Source organism: Protopterus annectens, chromosome 4.part1 (genome assembly GCF_019279795.1).
Source record: "Protopterus annectens isolate FY-2018-M chromosome 4.part1, PAN1.0, whole genome shotgun sequence".
NCBI lineage: Eukaryota > Metazoa > Chordata > Ceratodontiformes > Protopteridae > Protopterus > Protopterus annectens.
Genome location: NC_056734.1, coordinates 623,232,616 through 623,253,569, shown reverse-complemented (window position 1 = coordinate 623,253,569; position 20,954 = coordinate 623,232,616). Strand labels below are relative to the sequence as shown.

At 43.4% G+C, this 20,954-nt stretch overlaps 1 protein-coding gene across 11 annotated transcripts in view; it reads left to right on the top strand.

Moving 5' to 3' along the window:
* AGFG1 (ArfGAP with FG repeats 1) overlaps positions 1 to 20,954 on the top strand; it is a 1,878,478-nt gene that overhangs the window by 659,131 nt on the left and 1,198,393 nt on the right. For all 11 annotated transcript variants that reach the window (XM_044070432.1, XM_044070431.1, XM_044070430.1 and 8 more), the window contains exon 3: positions 5,607 to 5,722. In XM_044070432.1, coding sequence (XP_043926367.1) covers positions 5,607 to 5,722 — 116 coding nt within the window. The remainder of the gene's footprint in view (positions 1 to 5,606; positions 5,723 to 20,954) is intronic.

Here is a 20,954-nt window from a genome sequence, read left to right as displayed (position 1 = left end):
CGCCCAGCATTATTTTGGAAAAACATTTAACTACGTTATGTCGTCGGATACTCTGACTACAGTTTTGTCTAAAAAACGCAAAGATAAGGACCGGCACACGAGGTCCGCGGCCTCTACCGACATCACGCCAAAGCCGACTACACGTGGTCCGGTTCTCAGCGAGGCGCCTACGCAGCCCCTGATTACCGACGACACTTCATTAGCGGTGTCTCCTGCGCCCGAGGTCGCAGGCTGCTTGGCCCACACCCAGACTACAGATACCGAAGCCACTCCTGGAGTTGAACCTCAAAATGTGGATAGGTCTACCTCCACTCAAGGTGTCTTCAGACCTTCCTCTTCCTTTTCCATTAAGGCCTTCACTAAGTCTAAAGCAGCCATGCTTTCTAAGAGACAAGCTACACAGGGCTTATCTCCAGGCCCTATGCCTAAAAAGCAGATGCTTAAAATGGCTGAGGATTTAATTTCTCTTATCAGGGGTTTTCAACCTCCACCTGACAAAAGGCCCAGAGTGGAGGAAGAATCCCCCTCCTCTGATCAGGGCTCCATTATTTCAGAGCACTCTGATGATCAGGAACATTCTTACTCCCCTTTTGAAGACTCTGATGCAGAGGAGTCCATTCCTTCTGTATCCCCCCCCAGAGGATTATTCATTTGGGGAAACTTTGCATACCTTAAGGGAACACTTCCACTGGGAAGGCCAGGATTATTCAGATTCCAAGAAAAGGCTTAGGGAATTTCTCTTGCTACCTCAGCACAGGCCTCTGGCTATACCCCCTGTCTTGGACATCCTAGATGATGTTTACTCGGAGGCCTGCCTTAACCCGGATTCTCTGCCTCCAGCCCCAGTCAAGCCTGACAGGTACTACAGGGTTCCTGACTCGCACCAATTTCTATACAAAAGCCATGCTGCTGACCCAGAAACCATCTCACAGGGCCCCAAGGGAATTAAGGCCTCCACTGCTAAAAATCCATTACCTTCCGAGAGAGATTCCAGATCCTTAGAAAGGTGGGGAAAAAAGGTATATACTTCGGCTACCTTAACCATGAGGGCCTTAAACTGTCAGTTCCATATGCTAAAATACCAACAGTTTTTATCATCACAATTGAAAAGTAAAATGTCACAACCTGAACAACCAGACTTGAAGGAGTTGCAGGATTTGATGCATAGTGCAGAACAAGTGGGTAAGCATACCTTACGATGTGGTTTTGATGCTCTAGAGGCCTCATGTAGAGCTGCTGTTACAGGATCAGTCATATGTAGACATGCCTGGCTCAAGGAACAAACCTTGCCTGATCATGTCAAAGCTAAATTACTAGATGCCCCTCTACAAAAGGATGTATTATTTGGTGCTAATGCTGAGGAGGTATTAAGGAAAATGGAGGAAAAGGCTAAATCAATGCAAACTGTGAAAGATTTTCTACAGGTACAACCCCCACGTTTCAGTAGAAATTGGCCTTCCAAAAATTAGTCCTTTCCAGCCACGGACAGACCCCAGAGAGGTAGATACAGGCGCCCCAGGGGCAGAGGACAATCCCAAGGATCGTTTAGAGGCAGACAATGGCAAGCTCCTACACAAAGAGGTGGTGAGGATAACTCGCAATCATTCAGAAAGCAAGCCCAATGACTTTCCCCTTTGCATGCCAAGCAAGATTCAAATGGCAGCACCCTTAGGAGGATAACTGGCATTATTTTCAAAAAATTGGAATATTGTCACAAAGGACAAATGGATCCTGGACATTATAAACAGAAGCTACAGATTCCATTTTCACACCCTTCCAAAAATGAGAGGCATGCCCAATCTGCCACACAATCAAAGGGCAGAGGCACAAAAGCAAATTACAGATCTTAAAGACATGAAAGCTATTCAAGAGGTACCTACGCATGAACAAGGTCAAGGTTTTTATTCCAGACTATTCCTGGTACCAAGGAAGGGAAAAGATTGAAGACCTATATTGGACCTATCCATCCTAAACACTTTCTTAATCGTACCAAAATTCAAGATGCTCACATTACAGCAGCTTCTTCCCATGCTGGGCTAGGAGTCTTGGCTGGTAACATTGGACCTCAAGGAGGCATACCTGCATGTCCCAATCAGACAAATTTGCAGAAGATACCTCAGATTTCTTGCAGGTTCAACCCATTATCAATTCTCTGCATTGCCCTTTGGCTTATCTACTGCGCCCAGAGTGTTCACGAAATGCCTGGCATCAGTAATTGCCTACTGCAGACTTCAAGGGATACAAATATACCCATATTTGGACGACTGCCTGATCCAAGCGGACAGCAAGCACATTCTTCTGAAATATCTGGCTTTTGTAATAAGATTGTTGAATTCTCTGGGATACACAGTCAACAAAAAGAAATCAAGTCTAATACCCTCTCAGAAAATAATTTTGCTGGGTGCCAACTTGGACACAAACACCCAGATGGCCTACCTCACGCCAGAGAAGCAGGGGCAACTAGCTCAATACTTCAAAGCACTAACAAATTACACCAGGCTGACTGCAAGGAAAATCCTGCAGGCTCTGGGATTCATGGCGTCTTGCATCCTACTAATCCCATGTGCAAAGCTGCATATGAGGAAACTTCAATGGTACCTGAAAAACCTATGGTCTCAACACAGCCACAGTTTGGAAACAATAATACCACTAATTCCATCTCTACAAAAGGAATTTCTGTGGTGGGCTCAAACATGCCAAACAAACACAGGTCTCCCATTCAGCAAGCCTCAAACAAATGAAGTCATCACAACAGATGCCTCGGACTATGCCTGGGGGGCGCACATGGCAGATCGGTGCATTCAGGGCAAATGGTCCCAAAAAGAAAAGCACCTTCACATCAATCAAAAGGAAATGCTAGCAGTTATAAATGCTATTATAGCTTTCAAGGACCTTTTGCATCCAGGTCAACTATTAATAAGGACAGACAACACCACAGTAATGTGGTACATAAACAAACAGGGAGGAACCCATTCATACCACCTGTGCAGGCTGGCCATGTCACTTTGGAACATGGCCCTGGAATTACAAATTGAACTTCAAGCGCAGTACTTGCCAGGCAAGGAAAACAGGCTGGCAGACAACCTAAGCAGGAATATGACAGATCCACACGAATGGAAGTTGCATCCAAAAGTTTTTACAGAAATAATCCAAGCATGGGGAAGGCCAGACATAGATCTCTTTGCCTCCCACAAAAATCACCAATTGACAAAATTCTGCTCAAGGATTTTCCATCCAAAGGCCTGGAGAGTGGACGCTCTCTCTTTCAGTTGGACATCAATGACAGTTTATGCCTTCCCACCTCTTCCTCTGCTGCCCAAAGTTCTATTGAAAACCAGAGCAGACAGACCAAAGATGATTCTCATTGCTCCAGACTGGCCAAGACAACACTGGTACCCATTCCTGAGGAGCCTGACACAGTCCCCCCATGGCCCCTGCCTCTAATGCCTCTTCTCCTGACTCAGCACAGCTTCAAAACTCTTCACAGCCAGCTAAAAACTCTCAATCTAGCCGCATGGAAGATTCCTTAGCATCACAACAGACCCTACTCTCCAAGGAGGTGCAGGATGTCATTTTGGAGGCTAGAAGGCCGTCTACTAGAAAAGCTTACTCCGCAAAATGGAAACGGTTTTGTGTCTGGAATGAGAAAAAGGGTCAGGATCCTGGAAAACTGAATTTACCTCAAATACTACAGTATCTAGCTGAGCTGCTAAGCAGTCGACTTTCATTCTCCTCCATCAAAATCCATGCCTCAGCCATTTCGGCAGAATACAACACTGATCCACCCCTTATTCTCTCACCCTCTCTTAAGACAGTTCCTCAGAGGGGCTAAGAATCTTAAGACCTCGAAGGAAACAACCAATACCTGCTTGGGATCTCAACTTCATTCTGGAAAAACTGACCTTGCCTCCCTTTGAGCCAGCTACCTCATCAGATTTGCAATATTTATCCTGGACAACAGCTTTCCTTCTGGCTATTACCTCAGCTCGTAGAGTTTCAGAACTACAAGCTCTCATGGCTGTGCAGCCTTTTATCATCTTCCATCTTGGACATCCACAGACAACTATGTTATTATTTGGACAGAACAAAGCCTTTCAGAAAATCAGAACAGCTCTTTGTGTCCTATGCTGTAGGAGCTCAAGGAAAACCAATTTCCAAACAGACAATATCAAAATGGATAGCCCACTGCATACGCTTTTGCTATTCTTTTCATGGCAAAACTGTGTACCGACAGGCATCAGATCTCACTCCACAAGGGCCGCAGCTACCTCCGCAGATTTCCTCAGAGGAGTTCCTACCAAAGTTATTTTGGAAGCAGCCACTTGGAGTTCTGTGCATACCTTCTCAAAGCACTACCACCTGCCATTATACTCCAAAACTAGAGCAGGCTTTGCCACTGCAGTCTTGCAGGGCATCCTGGCTCCTCCTAGTTCCACCCACCCCTTTCTTAGCTTTGGGATTCTACCCATCTGTTATGACTGCAGCTGTTTGCACGATGAACATAGTACAGTTTTGTACCTACCATAAATGTAGATGTTTGAGTGCTAATACAGCTGCAGTCCAGGTTTCCCTCCCTCCTTCCCCTCTTGGGACAAGCCTATTGGCATACACCTTCTCATACATCCTGATTGGGGTATTCATTTATGGTGTATTTGCTTGTAACTACTGTATTTTGATTATATTGCATTGCTTTATTATATAAATTTATGTATTGCCTTCCTTCAGGGGGCACCTGACATCTGGGGCAAGAAAAACTGAAGAAAATGGCGTCGGCTGGTTCTTTTATACACCTGTCGCACTGACGTCAGGGAAGAAGCGACGACAACCGACGCCGGACCTAGACTTTGGAATTCGGCCGACCGAGGACCCGCCTGACGGCAGGAGAACCCATCTGTTATGACTGCAGCTGTATTAGCACTCGAACATCTACATTTATGGTAGGTACAAAACTGTACTTTGGTCTTCAACATCTTTGTTTGGCATTGTAAGCTGGACATTATTTCCTGGTCCAAATTTTCATCTTGTTGCTGTTATCTGTTGTGTGTTCTCAACTCAAGAGTGTCAGCTGTAGCTCAGTAGGCTACCCTAAAGAACTTACAGGCCATGCAAAAATGTAGGCACTTTCCAAGAGAGACGTATGCGTTTGGCTTCTCAGTGTGTTCCCTTCCTGGTTCATTTACTGAAACCTCTTGATGTAGTTGAGCAGATGTAAGCCCTTTCATGCTTAATTAGTACATACTTTAACAATCTGTATATTTTTGTTTGTTTTTCCTCAACTATGTGTGATGATTTAAACTTTGTCCGCAGTTTATATCCATATTACTTTCACTGGATGCATACTTAATTCATAGTTGATTATCTTATTAATATTTTTGTAAGGAAACCTCCTTAAGATCTTAAATTTCACAGCAGGTTCTCTAAAAATGAAAATATGTATGAAGTTATCTAGTTATTTTTTCCCTTATTGACAGGGTTAGTTGACCTAGGCTAGTTGTCTGTCTTCAGGGAGCATCCAGAATGAGTTTAAACATTTAAACAGTTCTTCTGACTGAAGTCTCCCGGGCTACTTTGTAAAGATTAATGATTTCACCATTTCTTCTTTCCAGATATGTAAACAGATTTGGCTAGGATTGTACGATGAAAGGTCTTCATCCATTCCTGATTTCAGAGATCCTCAGAAAGTGAAAGAATTTCTACAAGAAAAATATGAGAAGAAAAGATGGTAAGAGAGGTGAATAATTGTTATGAGAAAAATACATTTATTATTAAGGGGAAGTATGTTGCATTTTTCTTGGTCTGTTTTGTAATTTGCTAGGCGTTTTGTTTCCACCACTCAAATGTCTGAGCAGCAACTGTGTTTCATCTTTAAAGTTTACTGCGAGTTAGAACAATTTTGTTTGCTTACTCTGTAAGTAACTTGCAGGCAAAAGTTGAAGGGATTCTGATGTCATGTAGCATTTCGGATTTATACTGCTTTTGAAAAAAAAACAATCCTGACGTTTTATTAAAATGATTTTTGCAGTGTTGGTGTTTTTGAAGGGGAGTTGTGCTCCTCAAGCCTCCAAGTTTGATTTTACAGCCCTTACCAAATTCTGTTCTCCTAGGTAGGAGAAAGGGAACATTTCTGATTAGTGAGAATCTTAAACTTCCATTAAAAACAACTGTATCCCTAGTCATTTTACTTTATTCCAGCCAAGGAGAGATTTGCAGATCTTTTAAGAGTAGTTCTTGTAAAGCTGGCTATTTCTTCACAGAACTTGCACATGGATACTTCATACCTGTCTTGAGCAGTTCCCCAAGAATCCAGAGGCATAGGACCCCTAAATCAAAGGGCAGAATGCACCAATGTGAAGGAAACGAGGACACTAATTTGGGTCTTGCAAATCTTGCCGCTCATGGACTCCAGATCCCCACAGTATCTTCACAAACAACACAGCAGTCATGTAGTATATAAAGTCGCAAGTAGGGACCAAATATTATCAGCTATGTAGACTGGCCCTTTTAGCTTAGTAAAAAGCCATAAAAGCAAACTTGTCCCTCCACGCAGTTTACCTTCCCTTCCAGAACAATGTCCTGGTGGATTTTCTAAGTAGATCCAGGGAAGACCCTCTGAAATGGATGTTGAACAAGGAAGTCTTCCTAGATACTGTAAATGATAAAAATCCAGCTACTAACATAGCAAAAATACGATAAAATCATAATAAAAAAAGTCACCGTATGAAAATAGAAACTTTAAAATAATCGCTTTCACAGTATTAGAACTGCTTCATCAGACCAAAATAGAAACTTCTCAACTATTTAAAAACCATAACCCCTCCCTCTCGGCATAATACATTAATTAAAAAATCAATTAAGAAAATCAACACTTAAAATATACACTTGAAATTAAGTGAACTAAATCACTTAAAACGTGATAATTCTTACAATGCATTCATAATAAAACTTTACTGACATTCTTCTTGCCGACACTTTCCTCATATGATTGTCTAATCATTATAAAATTCAAGATTGTATTAAGAAGTCTTTAAACCAATGGCTACAAAGACATGCTACCCTTTGCTTCATGCAGAACAACCTCTGTTGAAGGTGTTGTTTCCTGATGATGTCATTGTGGCTTGAATAAAGATTTAAAAGGCACTGTAACTGCAATCAGATAACCATAAACCAAACAAAAATTACTAAAAGTAAATAACAAATACAACACAAAATGTATATAAAAAACGTATGAAAACATAAAAATATAAAAGATCAATATCATAATCTAAACAGTTTAATGAGGTAAGGGGCGTCCCTTCAAAGCTGGTTTAAGTGACTCCTTGTCATTTAATTCAGGAGCTCTATAGGACAGTATTTGAGGATCCAGTTCTGCTCTTTGAGCTCAGTTTTGCTCCTAAGGTCACCCCCCTCTCAAACCCTGTTGAATAACCTCTAAAACAAAAAAATAAATTTGTGCTGCTGAGCAAAAGCAGATAACATGTGAGGCAAGGGCACTACTACTCTTCCCATGCTTGATATCATTCAGGTGCTCAAGAACCCTGTCCTTGAGATATTTAAGTTTTGCCAATGTCAAAAGCATAGCAACACGCACAAAAGGCACAATAAACTATATTCATTGTTTTACAATCCACATAAAAAGAGAATCAATAGTATGATCTAAAGTTGGATGCCTAAAAACCTGCTTAGAATAAATATATTTACAGGCTTTACATTTCCTGCATGGAAAGGTACTTCTTCAATGTAAAACTAGAGAATCATCTACCATACCAACAGTCTTGTAACAAAGCTGTCTCTTAAGAGACAAATGATTACAGAAACAGAATTTAGGGGCATCATCTATAAAATCCATATGTTCTGGACATCTACGTAAAATCCCCCAATTCTTTCTCACTACATCACAAAACAAGGTTGATATCATTCGAATATGTAAACACACCTCTCACTTCTCTATTATTATGTTGTTCTTGGGCTGCAGCCAAAGTGGGATGTGCCATATCAGAAAAATATGGTATGGCCTTACTATCCCTCTGATTTCACACTCAGAATACAAGAATCAATCTCCTTTGTGATATAGACTCTTTGCAAAAACTCTTTCGTCAAATCTTCAATCATTCGATCCAATGATTCGCCGTCTGTATGCAGACCCATAGCCCTGAGGAACTGTGCTCTGAGCACATTCTTAGAAATGTGTCTAGGATGCAAGCTGCTTTTATGCAACAGGGAATTCTTTTTACAGGATTTTCTGTACACTTCAGTCTTAAAGCTACCCAGAACATCCCTGCTTACAGTAACATCCAGAAAAAAATCTGTCGACTCATAAGAATTACAACAAAGCTTCAAAAAAATCAGTGGTGTTTTGCGTGTGTGTGCATATATATATATATATATATATATATATAAAACTCATTAAACGTCTCTGTAGTACCATGCCATAACAAAAAAATATCAACAAACTGTTTGTCATGAACAATATTCTGACAGAAAACATTATTATGAAGAATTAATTTCTGTTCCCAATAAGCCAGCACAAGATTGGCGTAGTTGTTTGCACAAGCTGTGCCCATAGCCACATCAGTCTTCTGCAGGTAATATTGCTCGCCAAATACAAATGCATTATTTTCTAACACCAACTCATGAAGCATACAAAGCAATTCTGTCTTCATATTAGAGAAGGCAGCATGATCTTGTAGAAAGGGTCTTGCATAGTCAATACCAGTATTGTTGGGAATTACTGTAAATAAAGATATAACATCTAGTGTAACAAATAAAAGCCCTTGACTAACTGGAATAAAACAAACACGTCAGTAAAATCAGTCAAAAAATCCTTGACACATTTCAAGACAGACGTCACATTATCTAACACAGGTCGTAGCATTTTCAATATCCCAGTAGATAAAGGCTCTGTAGCCAAACTTAGACAAAAGAGGATGTATAGTAGGTCTACTCAAATTCTTATGAACCTTGGGGAGGCCATAGAGTATTGGAATCATGGGATGCTCAACCAAAAAATATTTAAACAAGTCCTCAGTGATCAATCCTGTCACTAACAAATCAGAAAGCAAGAAAGAGACTGTCTATAACAGCTGTCATCTGAGACTCAGAAATAGACTGATATGTAGCACTGTCACTTAAAAGCTGTTCCATAGAAGTAAGATAAAGTTTCCTAGTCATAGCTACGATCCCACCTCCTTTGTCAGCCAGGCGTATCTCAACAGGAACAAGGCTCACTGGCTGTACTTGATGGACTCTCTGATAAGGTTGGTCAACCACTCTTGTCCTTGGCCACTGGCAGTGCTGGTAATGTGGAGGCCAGTAGACCTGTAGCAGCAGCTAGTACATCTAATATTACTCCCTCAACTAGTCACCCCCCCCTTTTTTTCTTACCAGGGCCCCTTCCGATAACCACAGGGCACAGACAAGGGAGATCTCTCTGAGTCGTTCGAAGAAGTATGGGGGGGGTCATCACAACCAATAGTCCATGGAAAGGGTTACCTGAATGGTGACTCGTAGCAGAACTTAAATAGCCTGTTTTTCAATATTTCTTATGTTACTGTCATATCAGAGCAGTATAACATTTTGGGTAAAGGCCTGTCTTTTGTGCCAACTTAGAAGTCTAATTTATCTCAGGTTCTTATCAATCTTAGGATGTTTACAAGGAATTTGTCTCTTTCTCTGATGTCTGCAGGGGATAATGAAACAGCAAATGAACTTTTGGAAACCTAACACCTTTATCCCAGATAAACATCCCATTATTGAGGCCTTAATTGCGGTCTGTGATAAACAAATTATGTTGGCACTAACTGATAAACATTCTTGTTCTTTTTATAATTTAACTGAGGCTGAGAATATTGCTTTATGTGAACTGAAGAGACTCAATTCCATTGAGATATGCCTGGCTGACAAAGGAGGCGGGATTGTGGTTATGGATAGAATACTTTATTTTACTACTGTGGAGCAGCTTTTAAGTGACAGTGCTACATATCAGCCTATTTCTGAGTCTCAGATGACAGCTATTATAGACAGTCTCATTCTTGCTTTTTGATTTGTTAGTGACAGGATTGATCACGGAGGACTTGTTTAAATATTGTTCGGTTGAGCATCCCATGATGTTCGTGTTTCACTGTTGCAGTCATTACACTTGGGTTATCCTGCTGGCAGGCGACCCGCAGTCGGCCCGAGTTCCAAAGTCTTGGTCCGGCATCGGTTGCTGTCTCCTCTTCCCTGACGTCAGTGCGCCAGGGGTATAAAAGTTGCAACCAACACCATTTTCTTCAGTCTTCCTTGCCACGCGGTGCCCGAAGCAAAAGCAGTTCACAAGTGCCATTCGGCCGACTCCTGAGATTTTCAGAATTGAGTTTCAGAACCGAAGTCTTCAATAAAGCTAAGTACCCCGTCGGGGAAACTTTTTCTTGCTCCAGACCGATGTCAGTAAAAGTTAATAATTGTATTTCTTGTGGGAAGCAAATACCTCATAAGGACTTTCACTCTTACTGTATTCCTTGTCTAGGCCCTGACCACGACGTTACTAGTTGTCGGTTTTGTGTTAGATTTAATAAACGCACTATTAAACGTCGGTTTGATTTTGCTTTACATTATTTTTGCCGAAGGTTTAATTGCATAATGCCGTCAGAACAACAGACGACTGGAATTTATAAAAAAAACGCAAAGACAAAGAAAAGGACAGGCATCCGAGGTCCAAAACAGACGACGAAGCCTCTTCTAGGCCAGTCGCCGGTTCGCCTGGTTCTCAGTGAGGTGCTTTTGCAGCCCCTGACACCCGGTACCTCAGAGCCACAGGCCATAACCGACAGCCACGTGGAGACACCGAGGCCTACGGAAACTATACCCTCAGATGGGTCCGGAGCCGCTGAGCAGGCATCGGCTTCTGAGGGTGTTTTCAGACCTTCACAGCTTACAATTAAACCCACTACAGCAGCAAAGGTAAAGTCAAAAACACCATTAAAAACAAGGAAACAAGTACAGCATTCTCCAGAACAGTCATCCATGCCAAAGAAACAGATGCTTAAAATGGCCGAAGACCTAATTACTTTAATCAGGGGTTCCCATCCCCCTCCTGACAAAAGGCCTAGGCAAGACACTGACTATGATGCCTCTGACCAGGTTTCCATTTCCTCTGATTCCTCTTCTGATCAGGGATATTCTCTCCCTCCCTATGAGGACTCTGATGCAGAAGAGTCTATACCTTCAGCCTCTCCGCTTGAGGATTATTTTTTTGGGGAAACCCTGCACACCATGAGGGAGCATTTCCATTGAGAGAGCCAGGATTATTCAGAATCCAAGAAAAGGCTCAGACTTCCTTTTATTGCCTCAGCACAGGCCCCTGGCTATCCCCCTGTGCTTGATGTTGTTGTTTGATGTTTTCTCTGAATCCAGTCTGTCTCCTGATTCCTTACCCCTTGCACCAGTCAAGCCAGACAGGTACTACAGGGTCCCTGATTCTCATAAATTTCTTTACAAAAACCCCGCTGCAGACCCAGAAACAATTTCCCAGGGTCCTAAAGGGGTTAAGGCTTCCACTGCTAAATACCCTGTCCCCTCTGATAGGGATTCTAGAGCTCTGGATAGATGGGGGAAAAATTTACACTTCTGCTACTTTAGCTGTAAGAGCTTTAAACTGCCAGTTTCACATGCTTAAATATCAACAGTACCTCATGTCATTGTTAAAACAGAAAATGGTTTCAAATTCAGAAAGTCCTGACAGTAAGGAAATGCAGGATTTATTGCATGCAGTTGAACAAGTGGGAAAGCATACTCTGCAATGTGGTTTTGATTCATTAGAGGCTTCTTGTAGAGCCGCAGTTACAGGCTCTGTTATTCGAAGGCATGCTTGGTTGAAAGAACAAAGTTTACGTGACCATGTTAAAGTAAAATTATTGGATGTCCCACTACAGCATGATACTTTGTTTGGCATTAAGGCAGAAGAGGTGTTAAAGAAAATGGAGGATAATGCAAAATCAATGCACACAGTGAAAGATTTCTTGCAGGTTCAACCACCTAGATTTAGCAGAAACTGGCCTTCAAAAAATTGGTCCTTTCCAGTGTCAAGACAGGCCACAAAGAGGCGCAGATACAGACGCCCAAGAGGCAGATCTCAGCCCCAAGGCTCCTACAGACCCAAACAATGGGGTGCTTCAGCCCCCAAAGGAGGGAAAGACAAATCACAACCTTATAGGAAACAATCCCAATGACTTCCCTCTACAAATGCCAAGCACTTCTTTTGACAGCACCCCTAGGGGGAAAGCTAGCACTTTTCTCAAAAAATTGGCAGATGATCACCCAGGACCAATGGGTGCTGAATATGGTTTCTCAGGGTTACAGGTTCCACTTCCACATGCTTCCAAAACCAAAAGGTATGCCAGACCTGCCACAAAACCAATGGGCAGAGGCACAAAAACAGATTGCTGCTGTTATGGACATGGGAGCTATTCAGAAAGTTCCACAGCAAGAACAGGGACAAGGATTTTACTCAAGACTTTTCTTAGTACCTAGAAAGGACAAAGCCTGGAGACCAATACTGGACCTGTCAATCCTAAATACTTTCCTGGATGTTCCAAAATTCAAAATGTTAACACTACAGCAACATCTGCCCATGCTGGGGCAAGAAGGCTTGGCTAGTTACTTTGGACCTCAAGGAGGCATACCTGCATGTCCCAATCAGACAATCTTGCAGAAGATACCTCAGATTCATAGCAGGCTCAATGCATTACCAATTCTCTGCACTGCCCTTTGGCTTATCTACTGCGCCCAGGGTCTTCACAAAATGCCTAGCACCAGTAATTGCATTTTGCAGACAAAAAGGAATTCAAATATATCCCTACTTGGACGACTGCCTTATTCAAGCAGAGAGCAAGGACATTCTTCTAAAACATCTGGCGTTTGTAAAAAGATTACTAATTTGCCTACTGTACACAGTAACCGAAAAGAAATCAAAACTAGTGCCCTCTCAAGAGATAATATTCCTGGGTGCAAGCTTAAATACAACTGCCCAGATGGCTTATCTCACGCCAGACAAACAAAGGCAACTGACTTATTACTTTCAAATGATGGCAACAAAAACCCAGCTACCTGCAAGAAAAATTCTGCAGGCCCTAGGCTTCATGGCATCCTGCATTCTACTAATTCCATATGCAAAACTGCATATGAGGAAACTACAATGGTATCTAAAAAGCGTTTGGACTCAGCATTGTCACAGCCTGGAGACAATCATAACTTTAATTCCCTGCCTACAACCTGGAGACAATCATAACTTTAATTCCCTGCCTACAACAGGAGTTTCGATGGTGGTCCCAGGCCTGTCACCACAACAAGGGACAGCCTTTCACCTTACCCACAGCCAGGCAGACAATAACAACAGATGCATCGGATTATGCCTGGGGGGCACATATGGCAGGAAAATGTATTCAGGGCATGTGGCCCAAGGAACAAATGCATCTTCATATCAATCAAAAAGAGATGCTAGCTGTACAGAATGCCCTGACAGCTTTCAAGGACCTACTACATCCAGGACAACTATTAATAAAGATGGACAATACCACAGTTATGTGGTACATAAGCAAGGGGGCACACATTCCTATCCCCTATGTAGGCAAGCCATGACTTTGTGGAACACAGTACTGACCTATCAAGTACATCTGCAGGCACAATTCCTGCCAGGAACAAAAAATACACTGGCAGACGAACTAAACAGAAATCTCATGGATCCTCACGAATGGAAGCTAAATCCACAAGTGTTCAGCATGATAACGAGGAAATGGGGACGCCCAGACATAGATCTTTTTGCCTCCCCTCACAATTACCAAATACAGAAATTTTGCACAAGAACTTATCACTCTCAAGCATGGAAAGTGGATGCTCTATCATTCAGCTGGAAAGGCCTGGCAGTTTATGCCTTCCCTCCGATGCCTCTTCTTACCAGGGTGCTACTAAAAGTCAGACAAAAAAGGCCAAAATGATCCTGATTGCCCCAGACTGGCTACGCCAGCACTCGTACCCAATCCTAAAGAGTTTGTCTCAAGGCCCAGCTTGGCTTCTATCTCAAATTCCTCATCTTCTGACACAACAAAACAATCAGATTTTGCATAGTCAACTTAGAACCTGAAACCTGGCAGCATGGCAGATAATGTAGCCACTCAGACTGCACCTCTCTGTAAAGCTGTTATGGGTGTCATTTTAGAAGCCAGGAGGCCCAGCACTAGGAAATCTTATGCAGAAAAATGGAAGATATTCTGTGCTTGGAACCAGGCACAAGGGCTCGACCCACTTGTCCCTAATATACCTCAGATTTTACAATACCTGAGATGCTGGACAAAGGCTTATCTTTCTTATCTATTAAAATCCATGCCTCTGCCATTTCAGCTCATTACAGTATGGAACCTCCTATTTTTTCACATCCTCTACTGTGACAATACCTCAGAGGGGCAAAAAAATATAAGACCCCCAAGGAGAGCACCAATACCTACTTGGGACCTCAATTTTGTTTTAGAAAAAACTCACACGACCTCCTTTTGAACCAGCCAGCACAGCTGATCTAAAATTCTTATGTCAAACTGCTCTGCTCCTCGCAATAACTTCAGCAAGAAGAGTCTCAGAGTTACAGGCATTAATGGCTGTGGAACCTTTCCTCACTTTTCATCAGGACAGGGTTTCTCTTAGGACAAACCCAACACTCATGCCAAAAGTTGTCTACAATGTGGCCTTAAACCAAACCATTGATTTACCAACGTTTTACCTAAAACCCCAGAATAAAGGGGAGAGACTTCTGCACTCTTTGGCTATACACAGCTACAATTCTACTTGGACAAAACAAAAGCTTTCAGAAAAACTGAGCAACTGTTTGTAGCCTATGCTGCAGGATCACAAGGAAAGCCTATTACAAAGCAGACAATCTCAAAATGGATAGGACACTGCATCTGCTTCTGTTATGCACAACATGGCAAATCAGTGCCTGAGGGCATTAGGCCTCATTTTACCAGAGCAGCAGCCACTTCAGCAGCTTTCCTCAGAGGAGTACCAACCAAAGACATTTTAGAAGCTGCAACCTGGAGCTCAGTGCACACCTTCACCAAGCACTACCACTTACCTCTCTGCTCTAAACCCAGAGCAGGCTTTGCCACTGCAGTTCTTTAGGGCCTGGTAGCCTCTCCAAATCCAATTTAGACCCAGCCACCCAACCTCAGCTTTGGGATTCTACCCAAGTGTAATGACTGCAACAGTGAAACACGATGAACATAATACAGTTGTGTACCTACCATAAATATAGATGTTCGAGTGTATTCACTGTTGCAGTCCAGGTTACCCACCCACCATCCCCCTTGTTTCATTGCTGGGACTTTACTGTAATTCTCATCTCTATACAACCTATGTGGTGTATTTGCTTGTAGATGAAGGAAATGTTTATAGTAATATATGCATGATGTCCTTCAAGGATGCATCTGCAGTCCTAACATATGGATTGTCCTGCCTCAGGCAGCCCTTCGGTCGGCCGGATTCCAAAGTCTGGGTCTGGCCTCTGCTGATGTCGCACTTCACCCGACGTCATAGCTGCTAGGGTATAAAGGCATCAGCCGACGCCATTTTCCCCAGTCTTTCTTGCCGCGCGGTGCCCGAAGCAGAAGCTGTTCGCAAGTGCCGGTCGGTCAGATCCAGAGATTTCTACTACCGAAGACTTCTAAAAAAGCTAAGTACTCCGTTGGGGACTCTTTCTTGCCTCAGCCGATGTCAGACAAAGTAAATAATTGTTTAAATTGTGGGAAACAAATACCTCATAAGGATTTCCACTCTTACTGCCTTCCTTGCTTAGGCCCAGACCACGACGTACCAGCTTGTCTAGCCTGTGCTTCCTTCAACCGACGGATGCTTAGACGTCGGCCGGAGTTTGCCGAAGAGTTTTTTGGTCCTGCTTTTGCATATAAAATGCCGTCGGAGACTCCGACTACACAAAGCGCAAGGAAAAGGACCGACACTCGCGGCCCGCGGTTTCGGCTGAAACCACAGTTAGGCCAACCGCGAGTGTCTCTGTTTCGGCTGAAACCGAGTCCTCGGTTCTCCCTTCGGCCGAAAGCAGGCCACCGATAACCGAGGCCACACAGGCCATGGCTGAATCAGCTACAGAAATCACTGTTAGAGAAGCAGGCACCCAGGATTTGTCAGACATCTCTACTCCTGCACGTGGGGCTGCTAGACCCCCTGCCTCTGTCTATCGAGGCCTTTGCCAGGGCTAAAGCAGCCAAAATTTCTAAGACTTTGCCTACAAAAGCTCCCTCTCACAGGCCTATTTCTAGTTCCCAGATACTCAGCCTGGCTGAGGATCTTATTTCTTTGATCAGGGGATCCCAACCTCACCCAGACAGGGCCTCTCAACCTCCTCCAGATAAGAGGCCTAGGACTGGAACCCCCTGAACCTCTCTCTACAGACTATTCCTCGGATGGCTCAGATATTTCTGACCATCAGGAAGGCCCATATTCTCCTTATGAGGATTCTGATGCAGAAGACTCCATTCCTTCTGCTTCCCCTCCTGAAGAATTTTCTTTTGGGGAAACCCTGCACTCTATGAGGGAGCATTTCCAATGGCAGGGCCAGGATTTTTCAGATTCAAGGAAAAGGCTAAGGACCTTTTTACATTTACAACAACATAGGCCTTTAGCCATACCCCCTGTACTACCAGTTGTGGATGATGCATATAATGATGCCAGTACTGCCCCTGATTCTCTTCCTCCGGCCCCTGCCAAACCTGACAGATATTACAGGGTGCCGGACACTCACTACCACTTGTATAAGGCTCAGGTTGCAGATCCAGAAACCATTTCTCAGGGCCCTAAGGGTGTTGCAGCTGCCTCTGCCAAAAACCCTCTTCCCTCTGATAGGGAATCTAGAGCATTAGAGAGATGGGGTAAAAAGGTTTATACATCTGCTACTCTTTCGGCCAGGGCCTTAAACTGTCAATTTCACATGATTCAGTACCAGGAATTTCTGTTAGACCAGCTAAATAAAAAACTGTCCTCTCCTGAACCTATAGACCGCAAGTCCCTTCAGGATTTGGTACATAACTCTCAGCAGGTCAGTAATCATTTTTTAAAATGTGGCTATGATGCACTGGAGGCTTCTTTTAGATCAGCTATGACTGGAGCAGTAATTCGAAGGCATGCCTGGTTGAAAGAGTAGTCATTACCAGACCATGTTAAGTCAAAACTCCTAGATGCTCCTATGGAGAAACAAAGTTTGTTTGGCTCCCCTGCACAGGAGGTTCTAAAGAAAGTGGAAGAAAAAGCAAAATCTGTCCAAACAGTCAAGGATTTTTTGCAGGTCCAACCACCGAGGTTTAGCAGAAATTGGCCTTCGAAGAATTGGTCCTTTCCAGACACCTCCGGAGCACAGAGAGGCAGAAATAGACGCCCAAGAGGCAGAGGTCAATCTAGGGGTGCCTACAGGGGTCGTCAGTGGCAATCTGCCAACCAGAGAAGTGCTGCCACAGCTACGACTACAACCACTTCCACAGGACAGACACAATGACTTGGCTCAGATTCCGCCTACCAGGGAACAACTGGAAGCACCCTTGGGCGGAAAGCTAGCCTCATTTTCAGACAACTGGCATTGCATTACAGGAGACAAATGGACTTTACAAACAATAGACAAAGGCTACAGGTTTCACTTCCACACTCTACCAAAAAAGAGAGGAATGCCAAACCTTCCACCAAGCCAAAAAACAGAGGCTCTAAAACAAATCATCAATTTACTAAGGATGAGAGCAATAGAAAAGGTACCATCTATGGAACAAGGCCAAGGATTTTACTCCAGACTATTCCTTGTACCAAGAAAAGAAAATCAATGGAGGCCTATTCTCGACTTGTCCGCACTGAACACATACCTCATTGTTCCAAAATTCAAAATGCTGACCCTCCAGCAACTTCTTCCCATGTTGGGCAAGGAGTCTTGGCTGGTGACTCTAGATCTCAAGGAGGCATACCTGCACGTCCCTATATGACCAGATTGCAGAAGACACCTCAGATTTCTTGCAGGATCAGAGCATTATCAATTCTCAGCATTGCCCTTTGGCTTATCTACTGCGCCCAGAGTATTCACGAAATGCCTGGCATCAGTAATTGCTCATTGCAGGCTTCAGGGAATTCAAATTTACCCGTACCTGGACGACTGCCTAATGCAAGCGGACAACAAGACAAAATTAACAAAGGATTTGGCTAGTGTCATACAACTGCTGCAGGCCTTGGGATACACAGTCAACATTCAAAAGTCAAGGCTAGTACCATCCCAAAGGATAACATTTTTGGGTGCAGAACCGGATACAACAACTCAGATGGCTTTTCTCACAGAGGAAAAACAAAGGCAACTACCAGTCTATTTCATGGCATTAACAACACGAACTCAGCTTACTGCAAGGAAAGTTCTGCAAGCCCTGGGTTACATGGCATCCTGCATAATATTGATCCCACATGCCAGGCTGCATATGAGGAAGTTGCAATGGTACCTAAGGAATGTATGGTCTCAACACAAGCACAGTCTAGAAGCCCAGATTCCAATTATTCCATGCCTGAAAAAAGAATTCCTGTGGTGGGCTCAGGCCTGTCAGATAAACAGAGGATTGCCTATCCACAAACCACACCCAAGCCAGACCATCACCACGGATGCCTCAGACCTAGGCTGGGGGGCGCACATGGAAGACAGGTGTATACAAGGCCTATGGTCCAAAACCCAGCTAAATCTACACATAAATCTAAAGGAGATGCTGGCAGTGAAATATGCAATCCAGGCATTCAGGCCATTCCTCCAACAAGGTCACCTGCTGATCAGGACGGACAATACCACAGTGATGTGGTACATCAACAAACAGGGAGGTACACACTCATACCCTCTATGCCGGATGGCAATGGACCTGTGGAATTTGGCCCTGAATCTCAACATTCAACTGCAGGCCAGATTTGTACCAGGAAAAGAAAATTCACTAGCAGACACCTTAAGCAGAACGACCACGGATGCTCACGAATGGATGCTGCATCCAGATATCTTCAAAACCATAACAAAGAAATGGGGAATGCCAGAGATAGACCTGTTCGCCTCCCCACACAATCACCAATTGAAGAAATTCTGCTCAAGAGTATAACACCCACTTGCCTGGGGTGGACTCCCTCTCCTTCAGCTGGAAAAACCTGACAGCATATGCATTTCCACCTCTTCCTTTGATGTAAGTTCTACTGAAGATCAGAGAGGAGCAGCCAAAGGTAATCCTGATAGCTCCAGACTGGCCAAGACAACACTGGTACCCGCTACTAAGAAGCATGTCTCGGGCAAGCTCATGGCCTCTACCGCTATGCCCATTACTTCTAACACAGAACAACTACAAGACCCTGCATCCAAACTTGAAAACACTGCAGCTAACTGCTTGGAATATTGCATGAAACAAAATCAACCAGATTTGTCTGAGAGGGTTAAGGACATTATCCTGGAGGCTCGCAGACCCTCCACAAGGAAAACATATTCAGCCAAATGGAAAAGATTCCTCATTTGGAGTACAGCAAAGGGAGAAAATGTCTCATTGGTAAACATAGCACACATCCTGGAATACTTAGCAGAACTGTTCCACAATGGCCTGTCCTACTCCTCCATTAAGATTCATGCATCAGCAATTTCAGCAGAGTACAACATGGATCCTCCTGTCTTCTCTCATTTTCTACTCAGGCAGTTCTTGAGAGGAATCAAAAACGTAAAGCCTCCAAGGAAACCACCTCTACCCGCATGGGATCTCAACTTTGTGCTGGAAAAATTAACACTTCCCCCTTTTGAACCAGCAGCAACAGCAGACTTGCAGTACTTATCTTGGAAAACTGCATTCCTGCTAGCAATCACTTCAGCAAGAAGGGTATCTGAGTTACAGGCATTAATGGCAGTCCAGCCCTTCCTTATCTTCCATCAGGATAGAGTGTCTCTGAGAACTAATCCTACTTTTATGCCAAAGGTGGTCTCCAGGGTATCATTGAACCAGGCTATTCATTTACCTACATTCTTCCCCAACCCACAGAACAGGGGGGAAATACTACTACACACCTTGGATGTGCACAGACAATTGCGCTACTATCTGGACAGAACTAAGCTCAGCAGAAAAACTGACCAGCTTCTGGTAGCATATGCAACAGGAGTGCAAGGAAAAGCAATTTCAAAACAGACAATCTCAAAATGGATAGGAAATTGCATTAGATTCTGCTACTCTTTTCATGGAAAGACTACTCCTGAAAATATCAGGCCTCACTCCACAAGAGCTACAGCCACAACTACAGCTTTCCTACGAGGAGTGGCTACCAAAGACATTTTAGAAGCTGCTACTTGGAGTTCCGTGCATACATTTGCCAAGCATTATAATCTTCCTTTATACTCCAGATCCCGAGCAGGTTTTGCAACTGCTGTTTTGCAAGGGATCTTAACTACACCATCATTATCTTAGTGCCTCCTCCCCCAGTTTGGCTATGGTATTCTACCCATATGTTAGGACTGCAGATGCATCCTTGAAGGACATAGTACAGTTTTGTACCTACCATAAATGTAGATGTCCGATAGGTATGCATCTGCAGTCAGGATTACCCACCCTCCTTCCCCTCTGGTATTCGTAGGGTACTTACCCCTCTTTTAGCTAGCTTGGGGAATCTATTATGGTGTATTTGTTTGTATGTATATATATGTATATATATTTTTTGCTCGCTACTGTTTGGAATTATCTGCATTTATCCAAATTTAGCCTTCCTAGCAGCTATGACGTCGGGTGAAGTGCGACATCAGCCGAGGCCAGACCCAGACTTTGGAATCCGGCCGACTGAAGGGCTGCCTGAGGCAGGACAACCCATATGTTAGGACTGCAGATGCATACCTATCGGACATCTACATTTATGGTAGGTACAAAACTGTACTTTTTTTGGCATAATGTTATCTTTCC